This window comes from Heloderma suspectum, chromosome 7 (genome assembly GCF_057233095.1).
Source record: "Heloderma suspectum isolate Gila_16-S chromosome 7, 16-S_ref, whole genome shotgun sequence".
NCBI classification, from domain to species: domain Eukaryota; kingdom Metazoa; phylum Chordata; class Lepidosauria; order Squamata; family Helodermatidae; genus Heloderma; species Heloderma suspectum.
The window spans coordinates 40,254,251-40,271,811 of record NC_139464.1 but is presented as its reverse complement, the minus strand read 5'-3'; the positions used below and the strand labels follow the sequence as shown (position 1 = coordinate 40,271,811).

Here is a 17,561-nt window from a genome sequence, read left to right as displayed (position 1 = left end):
CAAAGTGGTGAGTGGGCTGGACTAAGCCCATGGGGCTGTCCTTTCTATTCTTAGTCACCGTGTGCTCACCATGTGCTCCTGAGAGCTCCAATTGAATTGAGTCGGTGTGGCCTGAGTAAGCCCAGCAGCTGTGTGGGCAGAAAGCTTCAGTCTGTTTCCTGTCTCCTAGGTGAGCAGAGCAGAGGAAGCTGCTCCAGCTGGTATAGGGGCTGTACAAGGAAGCAAGCTCCCAGAGAGCGAGCAATCAGAGCAAACAGACAGGGAGAGCAAACAGGAGTTGGCCAGGGGAGGTCAAGGGGGAGGCCCCTAACTCCCCCCCCCATTTTTTTTTTTTAAATTATTGTAACACACACTTCCATACCAGTGGGACTCTGTTTTTAACCCCCAGTGAATAGAGGACAAAGCACAGGCTATTCCAGTACAATCACTCTGTGGAACTCCCTCCCTAGGGAACTCCGTCATGCCCCCTCTTTAATGAGCTTCCGTCGTGCATTAAAAACGTGGTTGTTCAGGCAGGCATTTGGGGTGGGTTAGGGTATTTTTTTTTAAAAAAAAATTATGGTAAAATTTTATTGTTTTAAATTGTTTATGGTGGGTTGTACATCGCCCAGAGTGGCTGGGTGACCAGTCAGATGGGCGATTAATAAATTTAATAAATAAAATAAAATCAGAAAGCTAGAGACAAAAAGGGAATAAAGATGATGGAAGGAAAAGACTCTCCAGTGGTGGTGACCTGCAAGGTCTGTACAATGTTTCTTTTCTTGCCTGAGATCAACATGGCCTACTCGTGCAACAAATGCAAGTTGATCACGCTGTTGGAAGAAAAAGTAAGAGGACTGGAGTGGTGAGTGGCGACCCTCCAGGGAATAAGAGAACATGAAGAGTTCTTGGACAGAATGGTGGAACTACAGCAGCAAAGTGAAGAACAGAAGCTAGAAGAGCAACAGCAAGCTGAAGCAGAAAAGGAAAATGCTGAGGTGAGGAAAAATGAAGTATTCCTTGGAAAAGGGTGACAAATAGGAGCAGAAGTATTAGAAGCCACTGTACACCAGTGAAAACATTGGAACTATGGAACCATTTCCAGGTACTTGAATATGAGACTGGAGGACAGCCTGCAGAGGAAGAATTACAGGAGACCCCACAGGAGAGCAAGCAAGAGGCTGAAGGTCAGTCAAGCAGAGGTGATGAAACCAAGGCCTACAACAACAAGAGAAGAGTAGTAGTAGTGGGAGACTCCTTGCTGTGTGGGATCAAAACCGAAGTATGTCACGAAGACCCATGGACTTGCCAGGTATGCTGTCTCCCAGGAGGACGGATTAGAGATGTGACTGTAGGGTTGTCTACGCTTATAAAGCCCACTGACAGGTATCCCTTTTTTCTCATCCATGTGGAACAAATGATACTGCCAAGCAGAGCTACGAAGAGATCATGTCAGACTTTGAAGCTTTGGGAAGGAAACTCAAGAACTTTAGGGCCCAGATAGTTTTCTCATCCATCCTTCCAGTAGTTAGAAGAGGGATAGAAAGGGAAAGAAAAATACTCCAGGTGAATGACTGGCTACGAAGGTGGTGCCGGCGCAAGAGATTTGGATTCTGGGAACACGGCCTATATTTCCTGGAAGATGGACTGTTGGCAAGGGATGGGTCGCACCTCACAAAGGCTGGGGAGAATGTGTTTGGCCACAGCATGAAGAACTTCATCAGGAGGGCTTTAAAGTGAATCCTATGGGGGAGGGAGACATAAAGTTGGGGGTAACAATGGACAAAGGTTCATGCACCACAGCGGAGAGAACAGCTCAAATAGCACCCAATAATAGTCTTCAGAAACATGTAGGAAGAAAGCCAGACTATAAAGCACATGGTCTTTAGTGTCTCTATACTAATGCCCAGAGTATGAGAAACAAACAGAATGAACTTGAACTCTTAATACAAGACGGAAATTATGCCTTGATAGTTGTAACTGAAACTTGGTGGGATGACTCCCATGACTGGAATACAGCAATTGAAGGATATAACTTGTTCAAAAACAACAGAAGGAACAGAAAGGGAGGTGGAGTTGCACTGTATGTGAAAAATACATATCTCTGCACAGAAATACAGGAGGATGAGTTTGGTAGCCGCATAGAGAGCATCTGAGTTAAAATAAATGGAGCAAAGATAAAAGGAACCTGGTGGTTGGAGTCTACTACTGGCCTCCCAATCAAGGAGAAGACAGGGATGAAACTTTTGAAGAATAAATTACCAATGTTTCAAGGAAGCATGATGTAGTAGTAATGGGGGACTTCAATTTCCCTGATATTTGTTGCGAGACAAATTCTGCAAAACATGGCCCTTCCAAGAGATTCCTGACTTGTGTTGCTGATGATTTTCTCCTACAGAAGGCAGAGGAAGGAACTAGAGGATCGGCTATCCTTGCCTTGATCCTAACCAACAGAGATGACTTAGTGGATAAAGTAGCCGTTACAGGAACTCTGGGGGAGAGTGACCATGATATACTTGAGTTCTTGGTCCTAAAGGAAGCGAAAGCCCAGTGTAGCAAAACATGTACCCTGGATTTTAGGAAAGCCAATTTTAATAAACTCAGAACAATGATCAGTAAGGTCCCATGGCAAGCGACTCTAATGAGAAAAGGAGTCCAAGATGGGTGGGAGTTTTTTAAAAAGGAAATTCTAAAGGCATTACAAACAATTCCAACAAGAAAAAAAGGCGGAAGACAACAGAAGAAGCCAATGTGGCTTCACAAAAAGCTTAGAGATGAGCTGAAAACAAAAAGGACACATATAGGAAGTGGAAGGAAGGCCAAACGACAAAGGAAGAGTACAGGTAGGTAGCACAGAATTGCAGGGATGGCGTCAGGAAGGCTAAAGCTGAGAACAAGCTGAGGTTAGTGAGGGAGGCTAAAAGCAACAAAAAGTCTTTCTTCAGATAAATTCGTGCATAGTAAAAGACAGAGGAAAGAAATGGTTGTTCAGCTATTAAATAAAGATGGCAAAATTATAACAGATGACAGAGAAAAGGCAGAGGTGCTCAATTCCTGTTTTGGCTCAGTCTTCTCCTGAAAGAGGGTCTATGAGCCCCCTGGCAAAGGCAAAGTACAGGCTGAAGGGGCAGGATTGCAGCTTGAGATAGATAGGCACATGGTCAAGGAATACCTCATTACTTTGAATTAGTTTACATCACCAGGGCCAGATGAACTGCATCCTACAGTAATAAAGGAACTGGCAGAAGAACTCTTGGAACCACTGTGTATTATCTTTGAGAAATCATGGAAGACGGGTGAAGTGCCAGATCATTGCAGGAGGGCTAATGTTGTCCCTATCTTCAAAAAGGGTAAAAAGGAGGCACCTGGGAATTACAGACCAGTCAGTCTGACATCAATCACTGGGAAAATTCTGGAGCAGATGATAAAGCAATCCATCTGTCAGCACCTTGAAAACAATGCAGTGATTACTTAAAGCTAACATGGATTTGTCAAGAACAAATCCTGCCAGACTAATCCGATCTCATTTTTTGATCAGGTAACCTCCCTTGTGGACTGTGGGAATGCTGTGGACATAATATACCTGAACTTCAGAAAAGCTTTCGACAAAGTGCCCCATGATATCCTGATTAGCAAACTAGCTAAAAGTGGGTTAGATGAAACAACTATCAGATGGATCCACAGCTGGCTACAGAATCGGACTCAAAGAGTGCTTATCGATGGGATCTTCTCAAACTGGGGAGAGGTAATGAGCGGGGTACCACAAGGGTCAGTCCTGGGCCCAGTGCTCTTCAACTTTTCTATTAATGACTTGGAGGAGGAGGTGCAGAGAATGCTGATCATATTTGCAGTTGACACAGAATTGGGCAGGATAGCTAATACCTTGGAAGACAGAAACAAAATTCAAAGTGATCTTGATAGACTGGAGCACTGGGCAGAAAACAACAGAATGACATTTAATAGGGATAAGTGCCAAGTTCTGCACCTAGGAAAAAGAAACCAAATGCACAGTTACAAGATGGGTGACACTTGGCTTAACTTGGAATTATAGATCACAAGCTGAATATGAGCCAACAATGTGATGTGGCTGCAAAAAAGGCAGCTACTATTTTGGGCTGCATTCACAGAAGTTTAGCTTCCAAATCCCGTGAAGTACTAGTTCCCCTCTACTCAGCACTGGTTAGGCCTCATCTGGAGTACTGTGTCCAGTTCTGGGCACCACACTTTAAGAAGGATGCAGACAAACTGGAGAGGGTTCAGGAGGGCAACGAAGATGATCAGGGGACTGGAAACAAAGCCCTATGAAGAGAGACTGAAAGAACTGGGCATGTTTAGCCTTGAGAAGAGAAGACCGAGGGGAGATAGGATAGCGCTCTTCAAGTACTTGAAAGGTTGTCACAGAGAGGAAGGCCAGGCTCTCTTCTCAATCATCCCAGAGTGCAGGACACGGAATAATGAGCTCAAGTGACAGGAAGCCACATTCCAGCTGAACATCAGGAGAAACTTCCTGACGGTTAGAGCAATACGACAATGGAACCCATTACCTTGGGAGGTAGTGGGCAGTCCGACACTGGAGACATTCAAGATGAAGCTGGACAGCCATCTGTCAGAGATGCTTGGACTTGGATTCCTGCATTAAGCAGGGGGTTGGACTCGACGGTCTTATAGGTCCCTTCCAACCCTACTATTCTATGGTTCCAAGTATAACATACTTACATATACATTAAAATGACTGAAAGCAGGTCAAATCCAAGGTATCATTTATGTTCCTACAGAATAACCTTTCAGCTTTTACGAGGATTAAGAATAGCCTGTCCTGTAAACAAGAAGAATCAGGGCTTGAAACATTATGTCAGCTGACTAGATCGCAAGTATTATGAGTCTCCAACAAAAATAATGGAAAATGGACATGCCACCAAGTATTTCATTGTGCTTTCCTTAACTGTAACTGCGGTAAAAACTGATTTGATTATTATTGATTTCACTTTGCTTCTGCCAGCACTCATTAGTCAGTGAGCATGTTTTTCAAACCTTACCAAAAATAGATTTCCTAATGCTGGGGGATGTCCATATCATAACAAGGTTTACACAAATCTAGAGGAAAGATTCAAACGAAGATTTAATAAGGCGTTTTGTTTCTTTCACTTTTTAGAGCCTTTCACCAAGATATGTAGGTCCCAGTGTCTTTCGTAATACACAACGTGTTTAGAGACAGCACAGTCGTGGGAACATGGCACACAATATTATTATTATTATTATTATTATTATTATTATTATTATTATTATATTTATTTATTTATTTAAAAAAAATTATCCCGCTCTTCAGCCAACAAGGCTCCCAGAGCAGCTTACATGAGCTCAATAAGAACAATAATAGGTCATTAAAATAGTAGAATATTTCAAGAGGTGGTGATGGTGACAGTTTGCTGCTGCTTCCCCTCCAACTCACAAGGCAATTGGTTCTAACGGTCTCTGAGGGGAGGAGGGCCCCAGATCCAATTCCAGTTTGGTAGAGAAGGCAATGATGGCAGTTCACCGTGCTAGCTGCTTCTTCCTCTCATCTATATTTCATTATTTATGTATTTATTTAATATATTTTGCCCCACTTTTCCCCTCCAAAAAAGGAGTTGCTCAAACCAGCTTACAAAATATAAAAGCAGAATAGCAATAATTAATAATTAAGACAAGCTAATAAGCTAAAAGAGGTGGCAGAAAGAGACAGAGAAGGGTAGAGAATGAACTTACATTGTGAAAGTATTGTCTGCACTGCTAGGCTTGCATGGCGTACGATGCACTTTGCATGGGGTTGAATCTGGTTGCCTGCTCCTTCGTGGTTTCACTTTAATTTCATTCTACATCCAAATGTAATAGCATTTATTCTGGTGCAATAGGGCTTTACATAAGTGTGGCTTGGTTTCCATCATCTTGTACATTTTTCTCATTTCCATTTAAGAGATTAAAAAATCTGGCATTTATAAGAGCTAAAATTTCCTTTGGGGAGTCAAGATTAATTTTGAGGGGGTGACACAGGAATTGATAGGAAAGTGATACATTGGAAGTAATTGGTGATGAGAATAGGTTGGCATCAGATATTGGAACTGGGACACCTCATGAACTGGCTTGACAATCCATAAAGCTGCAGTTCCTGCGTAAGCCCTTTTACTGTCCATAAAGGCATCACTGGGGTCAGAGAGGCATAGCCAGTGAAAAAGAGAAGTTGGTTTCATAGCTTCCTTACTTGTGGAAGCAGTTGTACACCATCTCAGGAGCAGAGGGCAGCAAAGTAGTGCAGTAATGTCAGGTGCTGCTGCTATTTGGGATCAAAAGGATCATGGCATCAGAGGTGGTGTGCTTATTCCAATTCCTATATATCATGGGTTGGCAACCTGGTGCCCTCTGGAAGTTTTGGGCTACAACTTCCATCAGCTCCAGCCACCATGGCTGGGAATTATGGGAGTTGTAGTTCAAAACATCTGGAGGGGGTACCACATTGTCTACTCTTGCTATATATATTGCTACAGAAGACACTCAGATCCAGTGTAGCCACTGAATGTTGGATTATGGTTAAGTCAGCATGAACTATTGGAAGCTAGTGTAACATAACATCTGAGAGACAGCTACAAATCGGAACATCTCAGTTGGAATCTCATCTCTTCCATGAACTCTCTAAGGTAGGCCACACATTTTCAGCTTTAGCACCCATTTGCAATTTGGGGGAATAGTACTGACCTACTGTACAATGTTGTTGGAGGGATTATAATGAGGTAATGTATGTGAAGTACTTTGAATACACTAAAGCGCTGTAGTTGTGGCTGTTGTTGGTTATAATTATAAATGTGTAATGTTGGCATGTTAAAAGCTAAAAGTCAGTGGAAGCATGCCAACAGGCTTTTAAATATGAGAAACCAGGACATGTTTAACTTGGTGTGACATTAAACTAATATATCTAAACTGGTACAAATTGAATGTGGAGCCTCAAGAAAGAGTCATTTTTAATGGTAAAAATGTATATATTTGTTCTGTAGTAAATGCATTGGTAGAGCTCTTTGCACAGCTGTATTTGTATTCTTTTGAATCCACACCCATATTATACTGGTGCAATTGATTTTCCAGTAACCAGCTCTATGAAGATCCTTTTTCTGTTTGTTCTCCCCCCAACCTTTCCATGAACAAAGGCTTGCTTGTTGTTTGACTTTGCTGTTTTTTATCAAACTTACTCTAAGGTGCTCAGATGCCAGGTTAATAAGGGTGATAATAATACCTGAGACATGGACTGACAAATAGATGAATCTTGGCTGGATTTTTTGTGATTTTCTCTCCACTTTTTGTTTTTAAATTGCAGCAGACAGAAGGAGGGGCACAGACAGACGGCCAGCAGTCACAGACACAAAGCAATGAGAATACCGAGAGCAAGTCTACTCCAAAACGGCTGCATGTCTCCAACATTCCCTTCCGCTTTCGGGATCCTGACCTCCGGCAGATGTTTGGGGTATGTTGTTAATGTCCTTTGAGGAACAGCTGGGCTGTTTATGTTTGTTTGTTTATTTCTTTTTATAGCTCACCCTATCTGGATATATAATATATATCCCCAAAGGCCCCAAACAAAGAGATCACCGCCCTATGGCTGGTGTCTGAGGGCTGCTCTCTCTAGGGCTGCAAATGTTTCTTAACCTTTGTCGTCAAATGGAGAAGAGATAAGTGTATCTGTACTTAAGGTGTCTTCAGTTGGCAAATGGCAGTTGCCTGGATGCACTCACTATTCCCTTCCCCTCAGGGCTCCAGATTGTTTTCCCTGTGGCCAAGCAAGGAGGATCCAGGTACTGCAAATGTGTCACTGGGAGTTTGTGTTACCTCAGCATTTTGTTCTGAAAACTAACTTCATCCTTAAGATCCACTTTTTAAGAATTATTTAAAAAGAATGTCCACATCTTCCCCTTTTTCCATCACCCAGCTTGGGTGGGGTTCAGGCTATAAGCATGTTTCAACCATGTTTTAAATTGACGTCTGAACCTGGTGATTATTGTCCTAAAAATAGGTAGAAAATGTTAATAATATAATTTTAAAGCATGTAGAAGGGCATATCATTTGAAATGTTCTTTGCAGGTGTTATCAGTGGCAAGGGGTGTGTGTGTGAGAGAGAGGGACAGAGACAGAGAGATCCCTTGGATATGGCATGTACTTGGATTTTCAAAATACTTTTGATAAAGTTCCTCACCAGGGGTTCCTGGGGAAAATTAGCAGTGATGGCATAATAAGGCAAATCCTCTTATGGGCTGTGAACATGAAACAAAAAGCAAGAATAGCTGGGTCATTTTGTTCATTTGTTTTGTGCATTACATTAATATCCCACCCTTCCTCCAAGGTACTCCAGGTGGTTTATGTGGGCATCCTGTCTCCCATTTTATCCTCGCAACAATCCTGTGAGGTAGGTTAAGCTGATAGGTAGTGACCTACCCAAGGACATCCAGTGAGCTTCATGGCTGAATGGGTATTTGAACCTGGATCTCCCCAGTCCTGGCCCGATATGAAGCACTACACCACACTGGCTCCCATTTTACAACAGAGAGAAGGAAACAGATACCAAAAGGGTTTGGAGACCCGCCCCTGCATGTGTTGTGTCTATGACCACTATTTGAATAATTACCTGCCATGCAGCATGGATTGCCATGTTGTCCAAACCCTGCATGGTGGGGGTGACTTCTTACCCACCCTGCAACCCATGGCTTGTAGTACAGGTTGTAGGCTGCATAAGAAGCCACCTCCGCACATCGACCGGGTTCGGATGACATGGCAACCAATGTGGCATTGTGGGTAATTATGCAAATGGTGGTCACACAGCAGAGGCAGGGTGGGGAAAAGAAGCTACGGTGGCTCCCCCCCCCCCCGTCATCCGAACACAGCCGAAGTCTCCAGAGGCATGAAACTGTTACTATCTACAATAATAGTATAATAGACATACACAATAAAGCTGAACACATCTGGTTCAGAGTAGTAGCCTGTCTAGACCAGCATTCTGTTTACCAACAGTGGCTACCCAGATGCTGTACAGCAAGGATAGGAAACCTCTGGCCCACAAACTAAATTTAGCCTGCCAGGCCACCCCATCCAGCCCTCAGAAACCTGGGGTGAGGCCCCCTTCCCTGAAGTCCCTCCCTGTCTGAGAAGGGAGAGGGGCAGGAGAGGGACTGTGCCATGGCCTCAAGGAGCACTCCTTGAGGCCATGAGATCAGTTCCTCCCTCACCTTCCTTGGTTGGGGAAGGGGAGGGGGGAGTGAAAGCCAGCTCAGGACTCAGACAGTACCTTGAGGAGCTGACTAAGTCTGTTTCACTCCTCCCTCACCTCCCCTGATCAGGGAAGCTCACTGAATGGAGACCAGTTCATCCTTACTCCTTCTTGGGCCAGTGACAGTGGCTGTATATTGGCAAAAAGATGGGATTAAATTCTGAAGGGGACAGGCATAAAGTGGTGGACCATTTCAGATATGGTGGCTTACTTTTTCAAGCCACACAGCAGCACCTGTCATGGTACACAGTTTGGGAATCACTGAACTAGCATTCTTTGTATATCTAAGTCATGCCTTGAAACTCTTCTGATAAATAGTTAGATATTTCATTGAGTTTCAAGTAGGTAACACATATTAACTGTTTAGCACACAAGGGTGGGGGTCGGGGGGAGAAACAGTCCCAAGAACAACGGCCAAGCTATGTCAGATTGCATTAGAACAGAAAAACGTTTTGTAATTTCCACCAAATTACAGGTTGCTTTATAATCATCCTGCTTAAGAGTAAATGTTATGTCTGGAAGGCTCCTCCACTGGCTTAGATGTAAAATGGGAAGTGCAGATGAACTGTGGTGCCTGTGGGTTTAGTCTTTCCTTTTCCTTAATGAGGAGCTTTGGCTTTCCTGGCTCTGACATTAGTTACAGGCCTAGAGTCTGCCAGGACTGCTTTTACTTTTTGGGCACATGCGAAAGCATGTGCCATTTCAAAGCTCTAGGTAGCTCTGCAGTTAATTCAGTCCTTATTTCACACCAGTACAGCATTTCTGAACAGCATAAACACAGCCTAGAACTATAAAATAGGACAAAACTGTTTACCCTTCTCGTCCTCGTCATTGCTGTTGTTGTTGTTAGCTGTAAGAGAGAGCTTTCCCTTGGTTGAATCATATTGAAACTAATCCTTTCTCCTGTAGGGGACTGATAGTTGTTTGCAGCTTCTGCTGTGTGTGGCTTCATACCCCCCCCCCCCCTACACACACACACAACTTTCTCAATGTCAGGTTTGATTGTTTCAATGTCATTTGTGAAAGACTTAAGGCCTCTGCCTGGAATGGATTTCCAAAAATACCATAAACACAGAGAAACTGTGTATATGGCAGGAAAATAGACCAGGAGAGAATATTATAATGTGGGAGGAGTGAAGACAGCCCTGAAGGATAGAACAGCAACCCGGAGGTCAGCTTTATCCTGGAGCATAAAGCATTTACTGATGTTACCATGCAATCTAGAAAAGAGAGGCAGAACAGACAATTATAGTTTAATGTGTGATCAGTCATTATTTCTGTTGTCATCAGATATGAGAGAATTTCCTAATATTTTGAGCCCTAGCAAGCATGAGTGTAAAGGGCTGGTAATTAGCATAGACTGAGACATTATCCAGTCCTTGCTGCCTCAGCCCTTCCTACCTTAATATAGCTCAATATGTGAGGTAACTGTTTTGCCTAGGTCCCCAATATATATGGTCAGATTAAAACCTGTGAATTTTGGCTCCAGGGATACATGCTGAGTTGTCTCTTCTGGCTGATTGCAGATGAAGTGCCCCAATTACCCATATTTAAGTGGAAATCGTTTTCACATGTCTTCCCCTGAAAGTGGGTTGGGAGTGGGAGGAGACAGCCAAAAGAGTCTACATACACTTTCATGGGAGGAAGGGGCAGGAAGCCTGTGGTGAGAATGGGGAAGTTGCCTAAATGTGGATCCATACATGTTTTATCACAAACTGCTTCTGGTTGTTAGAGTGTTTCTAGTAAGTTGAGAGGATGGCAATTCATGTAGTGTGCAGAGTACAAAGAATGCAAGATTTTCTGCTGGGACAAATGAGGGAAAGAAGAGAAGTGTGGGGTAAGAGGGGTGCAATGCAGACAGTTTGCAACAACAACAAAAATTTAAATAGACATCTAACCTCAATTCCACAGAGAAAGAAGGTAAGTCAAATGTGTAAATGCTACACTATTAGATGCTCCACGGTAGATAAAAATCAATTTATATTTTTGTTTTTTTATTTCAATCTGATTTTTAAAATTGGATGTTTTTAGAACTTTAGATATATTAAGTACCATTTAAAAATGAAACCTAAATCTAATTAAAACCTCCCACTACTAATCTTGAAAAATTGAGTCCATGAACCTCTATTTATACACTGAATTAATGCTGGCTTTTTTATGAAGCTGGGGTAAAAAGATCTGACTTTTGAGATCAAGCATTATAAATTACACAATAGGTAATGTACATTATATTTTATTATTTTGCAAACTATCAATGTTTAGACTGTTGGTCAAAGGGTATGAGATTTTATTCCCTTTCTCATGAGGTGACCCCCACAAGGCAACTCAGTAACTACCAGTCCTTGTTTTTTGATACATTGGGGCATTATTTCAAGCAGGTGTTTTTGCTATTCAGGGAAAGCCAAACAAATGCTTAATTTCATACCTGCTGTCCTACCTCTAACCAGATACAAATTCTGTAGCACAAAAGGCATGGTGCTGCATGAGCAAAGGTTTGGGATTATGCTCCTAGGTAGTATAAAGTCTCTATTTACTTGAAAACTGGTATGATTAAATCATTATATCAACCAATTAATATATAAGCTTGTTCAGGAAATAAATTAAAAGACTGGTAACTTGATTTAGATCAATTATTTTAAGCCTGACTTCTTTCTTCTTAGTTATTTAAAGGATTAATTTAAATTTTCCTGATCTAACTCAATCCACCCAGTGATGCACTTAGATGTTATCATTCAGAGGTATAAAAATTCTGGTCCCAGGTTTTCAGAGCCCTAAGGCTTCATGCTGCTGGTTGAGAGATATCTACAGAAAACGTTCATTTTCGGGGAAAGCTGCATGGCAATATGATCCAGTACCTAATAAAACAAGTTGTAGTCCCATGTACTATTTTGTTACCTTGGCTTTTGGAAATATGTCAACTAATGTGGCTTGAAACTAACAAGAATTGTGAGCTATTTACACACACTTGAGGTTATGTTAGTATGTACAGGCTGTGTTGTTTCAATTATAAAGCCCTAAATGACTTGGGGTCTGGTTATCTGAAAGACTGACTCCTCCCATATGAGCCTTCCTGAAATTGCATTCATCATCTGAGCCCCTGTTCTGTGTCTCATCTCCTAGAGAGGTGAGGTTGGTGGGCACTCATAACAAAGGGCCTTTGTGTAGCAGCACCCTGTTGTGGGAGTCCCACTCCAGAGAGGTTAGGCTAGCCTCCTCCTCACTGCCCTTTAGATTGCTGGTGAAGATGATATTGTTCTGCCAACATTTTAATAGTTAATGCCACTCTCTGTTTTTATCATTAATCCCAAGTTTTAAAATATGTTTTAGTTTTTTGTATTTTAATGTATTTTAATCTTTGCGTTTTTGTTGTATGTCGCTTCAAGCACTCATTGAGTGGAGGTGCAATCCAAAAATATTCTAAATAAATATTTGTTGAGCATGGTCCAGTCTTGCATTGCCTTCCTATGTAGACTGGCCCATATAGAAAAAACAGCATAGCCTGCCTCACTGAGTGAGGAGAGCATTTATAAATCTGGAGATTATCATGGTTCAAACATGAAGCTGAAAAATAGTTGCATTCAACATTTGGGTCAGTGTAACTGTAACTACTGGGGAATTACTGTAGTGAGAAATGTGGATGTTAGCTGTTGTTGCTTGCTGTTGTCAAACACTAACCTTTTTTCTGAATTTGGGTCCCAGTGTGCAACTCATGAAACTCATTTAATGTCCCTTAAAAGCTCAGTGTCCCTTAAAAGCTGAGGTGTTGGGCTCCTGTTTTAAGAACAACCAGATATCTCCTTGTTGTACAGCTATTAAAGGTAATGGGACCCCATTTGGGTCAGGAACTGAAATCTCTAATTACTGCTACTTTAGTGTATGTGCAGCATCTAAGTCAGCCCTGTTCATGCTCTGCAGGCCTAGTTAGTTCATTGCCTTTGGAGCAAGTCATATTGTTTACAACAAAATTTAGAAGAAGAGTTGACAACAAGCCTGTAACAGAGACATTAAGATGGACTGGGTGAGTGAAGGGGGTTATATAACCCAAAAGGCAGGGTTTTTTGTGGCCTCTTTATTTAATAGGTTTTTTGTGACCTCTTTATTTAATAATTTTTTGTGGATTATAATGTCACTCATAATTTTTGAGGCAGTCAGTTCTGAAATCTGTATGCTTAGTGAAATATCACATGCTCATATCCCCTTTGTAAAGTATATGAATTTTAGACTGCAATCCTATACACCAGGAATGCAGAACCTCAGGCTCAGTGACCAAATCTGACCCCCCCCCCAATTCTCCTAACCACCGATAGTTGGGGTGGCTTCCTGACTTTTGTCATTTTTCCCCATTCTACAAGGTTGCATGCCTGTCCTACAGTTTAGTTACTGGCAGTAAATTTTAAACTAAAATTTGCTGGTATTTTTGCCCTGCCCACTATTGGAATGTGCCTCCCCCCAAAAAGCTTCTTTGAAATGGAATTCACCTCTTTGCTGAAAGAGGCTCTGCATCCCTGCTATATGTGTTAACTAGGGAGTAAGTCCTATTGAACTCAGTGGGGCTGTTTAAAGCTATATCCTCAGTGAAAAATAATCTTTAGAAATACATTTGCATTATGGTGACAACCCTTTTTTCATGTTCGTTGATGGTTTAAGACTGGATGTAGGAGGTGTCGCTGATCTGATGAAAGGAACAGTGTGTGGACTTGAGTTTAATGAGGAAGCCGTCTAAAAATGGTGCAGCCGCACAAAAATTCTCTTGACTTTGTTTGAGGGAAGTGTCAGCATACTAGGAGAAACCCTGAAGTTTGCAGAAGTATACTTTTTCTTTTAGAAAGACCCTAAAGGGCAGCAGGGGTGGGGAGCTCCCAAAACAGTCCCATAAGGACTGAGTGTGGATGGAGATGCTGACTGCCTTTTTCAAGGGAGGACAGAAAACCAGGTGGGAGGTGGAATGGAATGGAGTATTGTAGAAGAGGACTTGGCTGACTGGAACAGTGAACAGGAGCACTCTACTCTGCAATGTTTTGTTACAGGTTCCTACTTGCTTTTCTTTAATCAAGATAGAACTATGTACATGAGTCTGGTTAAACCAAGCTCACCCCCTATTGCAGTTGTGAATGGTTACTTTGCTTATCTTAAGGCTTTACATAGAATTTGTCACAGGCTCTACATTTTTTGTGTTTCATTGCTATATGGCCCCATTTTTTCCTTTGTTTCTATTCCTATGTATGATATATATCTGCCAACTGAAGATAAAAGTTCATTCAGATCCATGAGGACTGGAATCTCACTTAACTTTTTAGAAGAAGCAACGTAGCTCAGTGGTACAGCACATATTCTGCATGCAGAAGGTTCTGGGTTCAATCCTTGGAAACTCCAGGGAAAGAAAGACTTCAGCCTCAATCCCCATACTGCCAGTCTGTTTGGGACAATGGTCTGGCTCACTATAAAGTCACTTCCTAGGCAGGCCAGCATGATTACAGAAGATCAGAGAGGCTGAGAGGCTTGCATAAGGCCACCCTGTGCGTATGACGAAGAGGGGATTTAAGCCAGGTGAAATGGGCACTAGTCCATGACAGCATATGCCATAATAAATCCATTAGACCTTAAAGCACCACACGACTCTTTAAACTTTTTTTTTTTTTATGACAGACTAACATGGCTTCCCCTATGAAATATCTTACCCGTTTTAATGTGAGGTAGCTTTATAAGCTATATTCTTGCAATTAGCCCAGGATGTATAAAGTTGCTAACCGCTTCAACTAAATAAAACTGAGAACTTCGAGAAATGCAACAACTTGAACAGAAATGGATCAACTTTATTGTAGAACATTCTCAGTTATGCATCAGAAGGAAGGGTTTATTCTTGCTCAGCTAGCCTATGAAAAGATGTAAAAAAGAAAGACAAATGGATTAGCTAACCAGGGGCAAATTTTCTCTTCTGTCTTTGTAGCAATTTGGCAAAATCCTTGATGTAGAGATAATCTTCAATGAACGTGGCTCCAAGGTAAGTTTTGTTTCTGTACCCGGTCTCTTTCTCTTTCTGTCCCCATTCCCCTGCCACGCTACCCCTTCAATTGGGAAGATAAGGAAACTTCTTGACTAGAGAATATACTTTGCAGACAGAACAGGAACTGGGCGTCATGTGTCACCTAAAGCTGCCATTCCATATAACTGCAGGCTTTGAGGGAGACCAATAGCTGTCTGCCCTAATACATCCATAATTTTCCCTTTGAAAGATCAGGTTTCAAAAACTTCAAAGAATAAAGGGGGTCACCAAAGCTATCGGAGGCAGATCTTCCTCTGATTTCTCTCAAGTTAATGGTGTTTGGGAACGGTGGCTTCTGTCCATTAAAAAAAATCTATAAATGCATTATATGGGATAAAAGCTTTCACAGGCTATCTTGTATGAAATAATGTTTTTCACTCCCTCTGATAGTGTAATAGACCCTTCAAGATGGCAAAGATGTTGGCCCATCATAACTTACAATACCTAGATAAGCTTCCAATTTTTTAGAATGGCTATTTGTGTAGCTATTCAAGATGCATTGGAATGATAGGGGCTTTTTTTAGGGTTAATACTAATTAAACTCTCTGGAGAACAGATTGTGAACATTATAGTCACAAGTGCAGCAATATTAAGTGATGCTTGTCCTAACTGGTTCTCATCATGAAACTCCAATGTCCCCTCGCTGAAGAATTGATGTGATTCTCTCTCTGCCCAGTAGGTCCAGCACTGGAATAGCAGGGAGTGTTGCAGGTCAGGAGCAAGGTGCATTGGCAGAGCTCTGTGGGGGAAGCTTGCACAGTGCATGTCTATACTATGCTTGACTTAATCAATGCTAAGTTTTCCACTTTTAATTAAAAATGAACATCTGTCCCATACCCCCACCCCATCACACAACCGTTTAAAGGTGTAACTAGTATTATATTTTTTAATTCCATCTTTGTGATTTTGAGGTTCATAACCCAGTATAGCAGCCTTCTCTAACCTGGAGCCCTCTAGATGTTTTGGACTTCAACTCCCATCTGCCCCAGCCAGCATGGCTGATCATCGGGAATGATGGGAGATGTAGTCCAAAACATTTGCAGGGCGCTTGGTTGGAGAAGGCTGCTGTTTAGTATAGCCCCACTTGGATTTTTATATTCAGATTCAAGTTCACTCCCATATTTGTCAGTTACCATGTTGAAATTCCTTTCCATGTATTATCTGAAAACCAGACATGGGGTGATATTTAATATCTACAGCTACGGTATTCTGCCTACTTCATACCTCCAGTAAATTCTGAATATTTTTTTGAACTTCTTTTAAAGCCTGTCAGGGCCAGTGGATCTGTTAGCTTAATTTATGAAGGTTTAAGATAAAATTAATGCAACACAGCATGTGTTGAACTTGTGGAGAGCTGCAAACTGCAGTGGGCTGCATGCAGCCCTTTATTCATATATCCCTTGCACATGTTTAGATGATGATCTCAGTAATGGACGGGATGTTGTGGTTGACTACTGCCCTTCATTTGCCATAGGCTACTGACAATAGCCAGAGGAAGAAAGTCTGTAGGGCACGTGAAAGGCCTTTTGGAAGAGCAGCAGACTGGATAGAGTACCACAGGCAGGCCATTTGAGTTATGCAGCCTTCTACAAATTGAGCATTCCCCAATGACAATGTTTAACAGAATGTATGCTGTGGCTGAATCTCAAGATATTTTTCTCTCCTCTGAATAGTTTAGGTATTCATAGGCCAAACTTATTTGTGAATTAGATTTGCTTTAGTTATTGTTGTCAGCTTTGGGGAACACAATCCCTTCTCTTTTAAATGTGTAAAAAGGAAGCACAAATAACAAACCTGTCAGTAACAATAATGTAATTTGCATTCCTTCATGTGAATCTATGCTTTAATTTTATATGCATATGTGCCTTCACATGTGCTTTTTCTTGTTTTAATATACACTTACTCAGACACTCTCTGTCCTTACGTTCACAATCTTTCACAAATCGCAGAATTCTAATAACAAATATTTAACTGTGCAGTTAAGTAAACCCAAGACTTCTGGTTTTCAGTTAAAACAAGAGCTATTAGCTATGAATAACTACAGCTATTTGCCCTACATTTAGTCACTATTTAGCTCATAAAGATATTGATCAGGTTCTTCTATATTTGATGGTAGAATTTCAAACACCCGCTTGTCAAATTCACAGCAGTCTTATCAGTGGGTTCAAAACTGAGGCTTGCTGTTTCAAATATGGTGAATAGCATAATGGAACTCAAGAAACTCCCAAAGAATGTTTGGTTATGTCACTAAATATT

The 17,561-nt window shown here is 41.6% G+C and overlaps 1 protein-coding gene across 10 annotated transcripts in view; it reads left to right on the top strand.

The window, feature by feature from the left end:
* RBFOX2 (RNA binding fox-1 homolog 2) overlaps positions 1 to 17,561 on the top strand; it is a 225,951-nt gene that overhangs the window by 173,198 nt on the left and 35,192 nt on the right. For all 10 annotated transcript variants that reach the window (XM_084809714.1, XM_084809715.1, XM_084809718.1 and 7 more), the window contains 2 exons: positions 7,322 to 7,468; positions 15,210 to 15,263. In XM_084809714.1, coding sequence (XP_084665840.1) covers positions 7,322 to 7,468; positions 15,210 to 15,263 — 201 coding nt within the window. The remainder of the gene's footprint in view (positions 1 to 7,321; positions 7,469 to 15,209; positions 15,264 to 17,561) is intronic.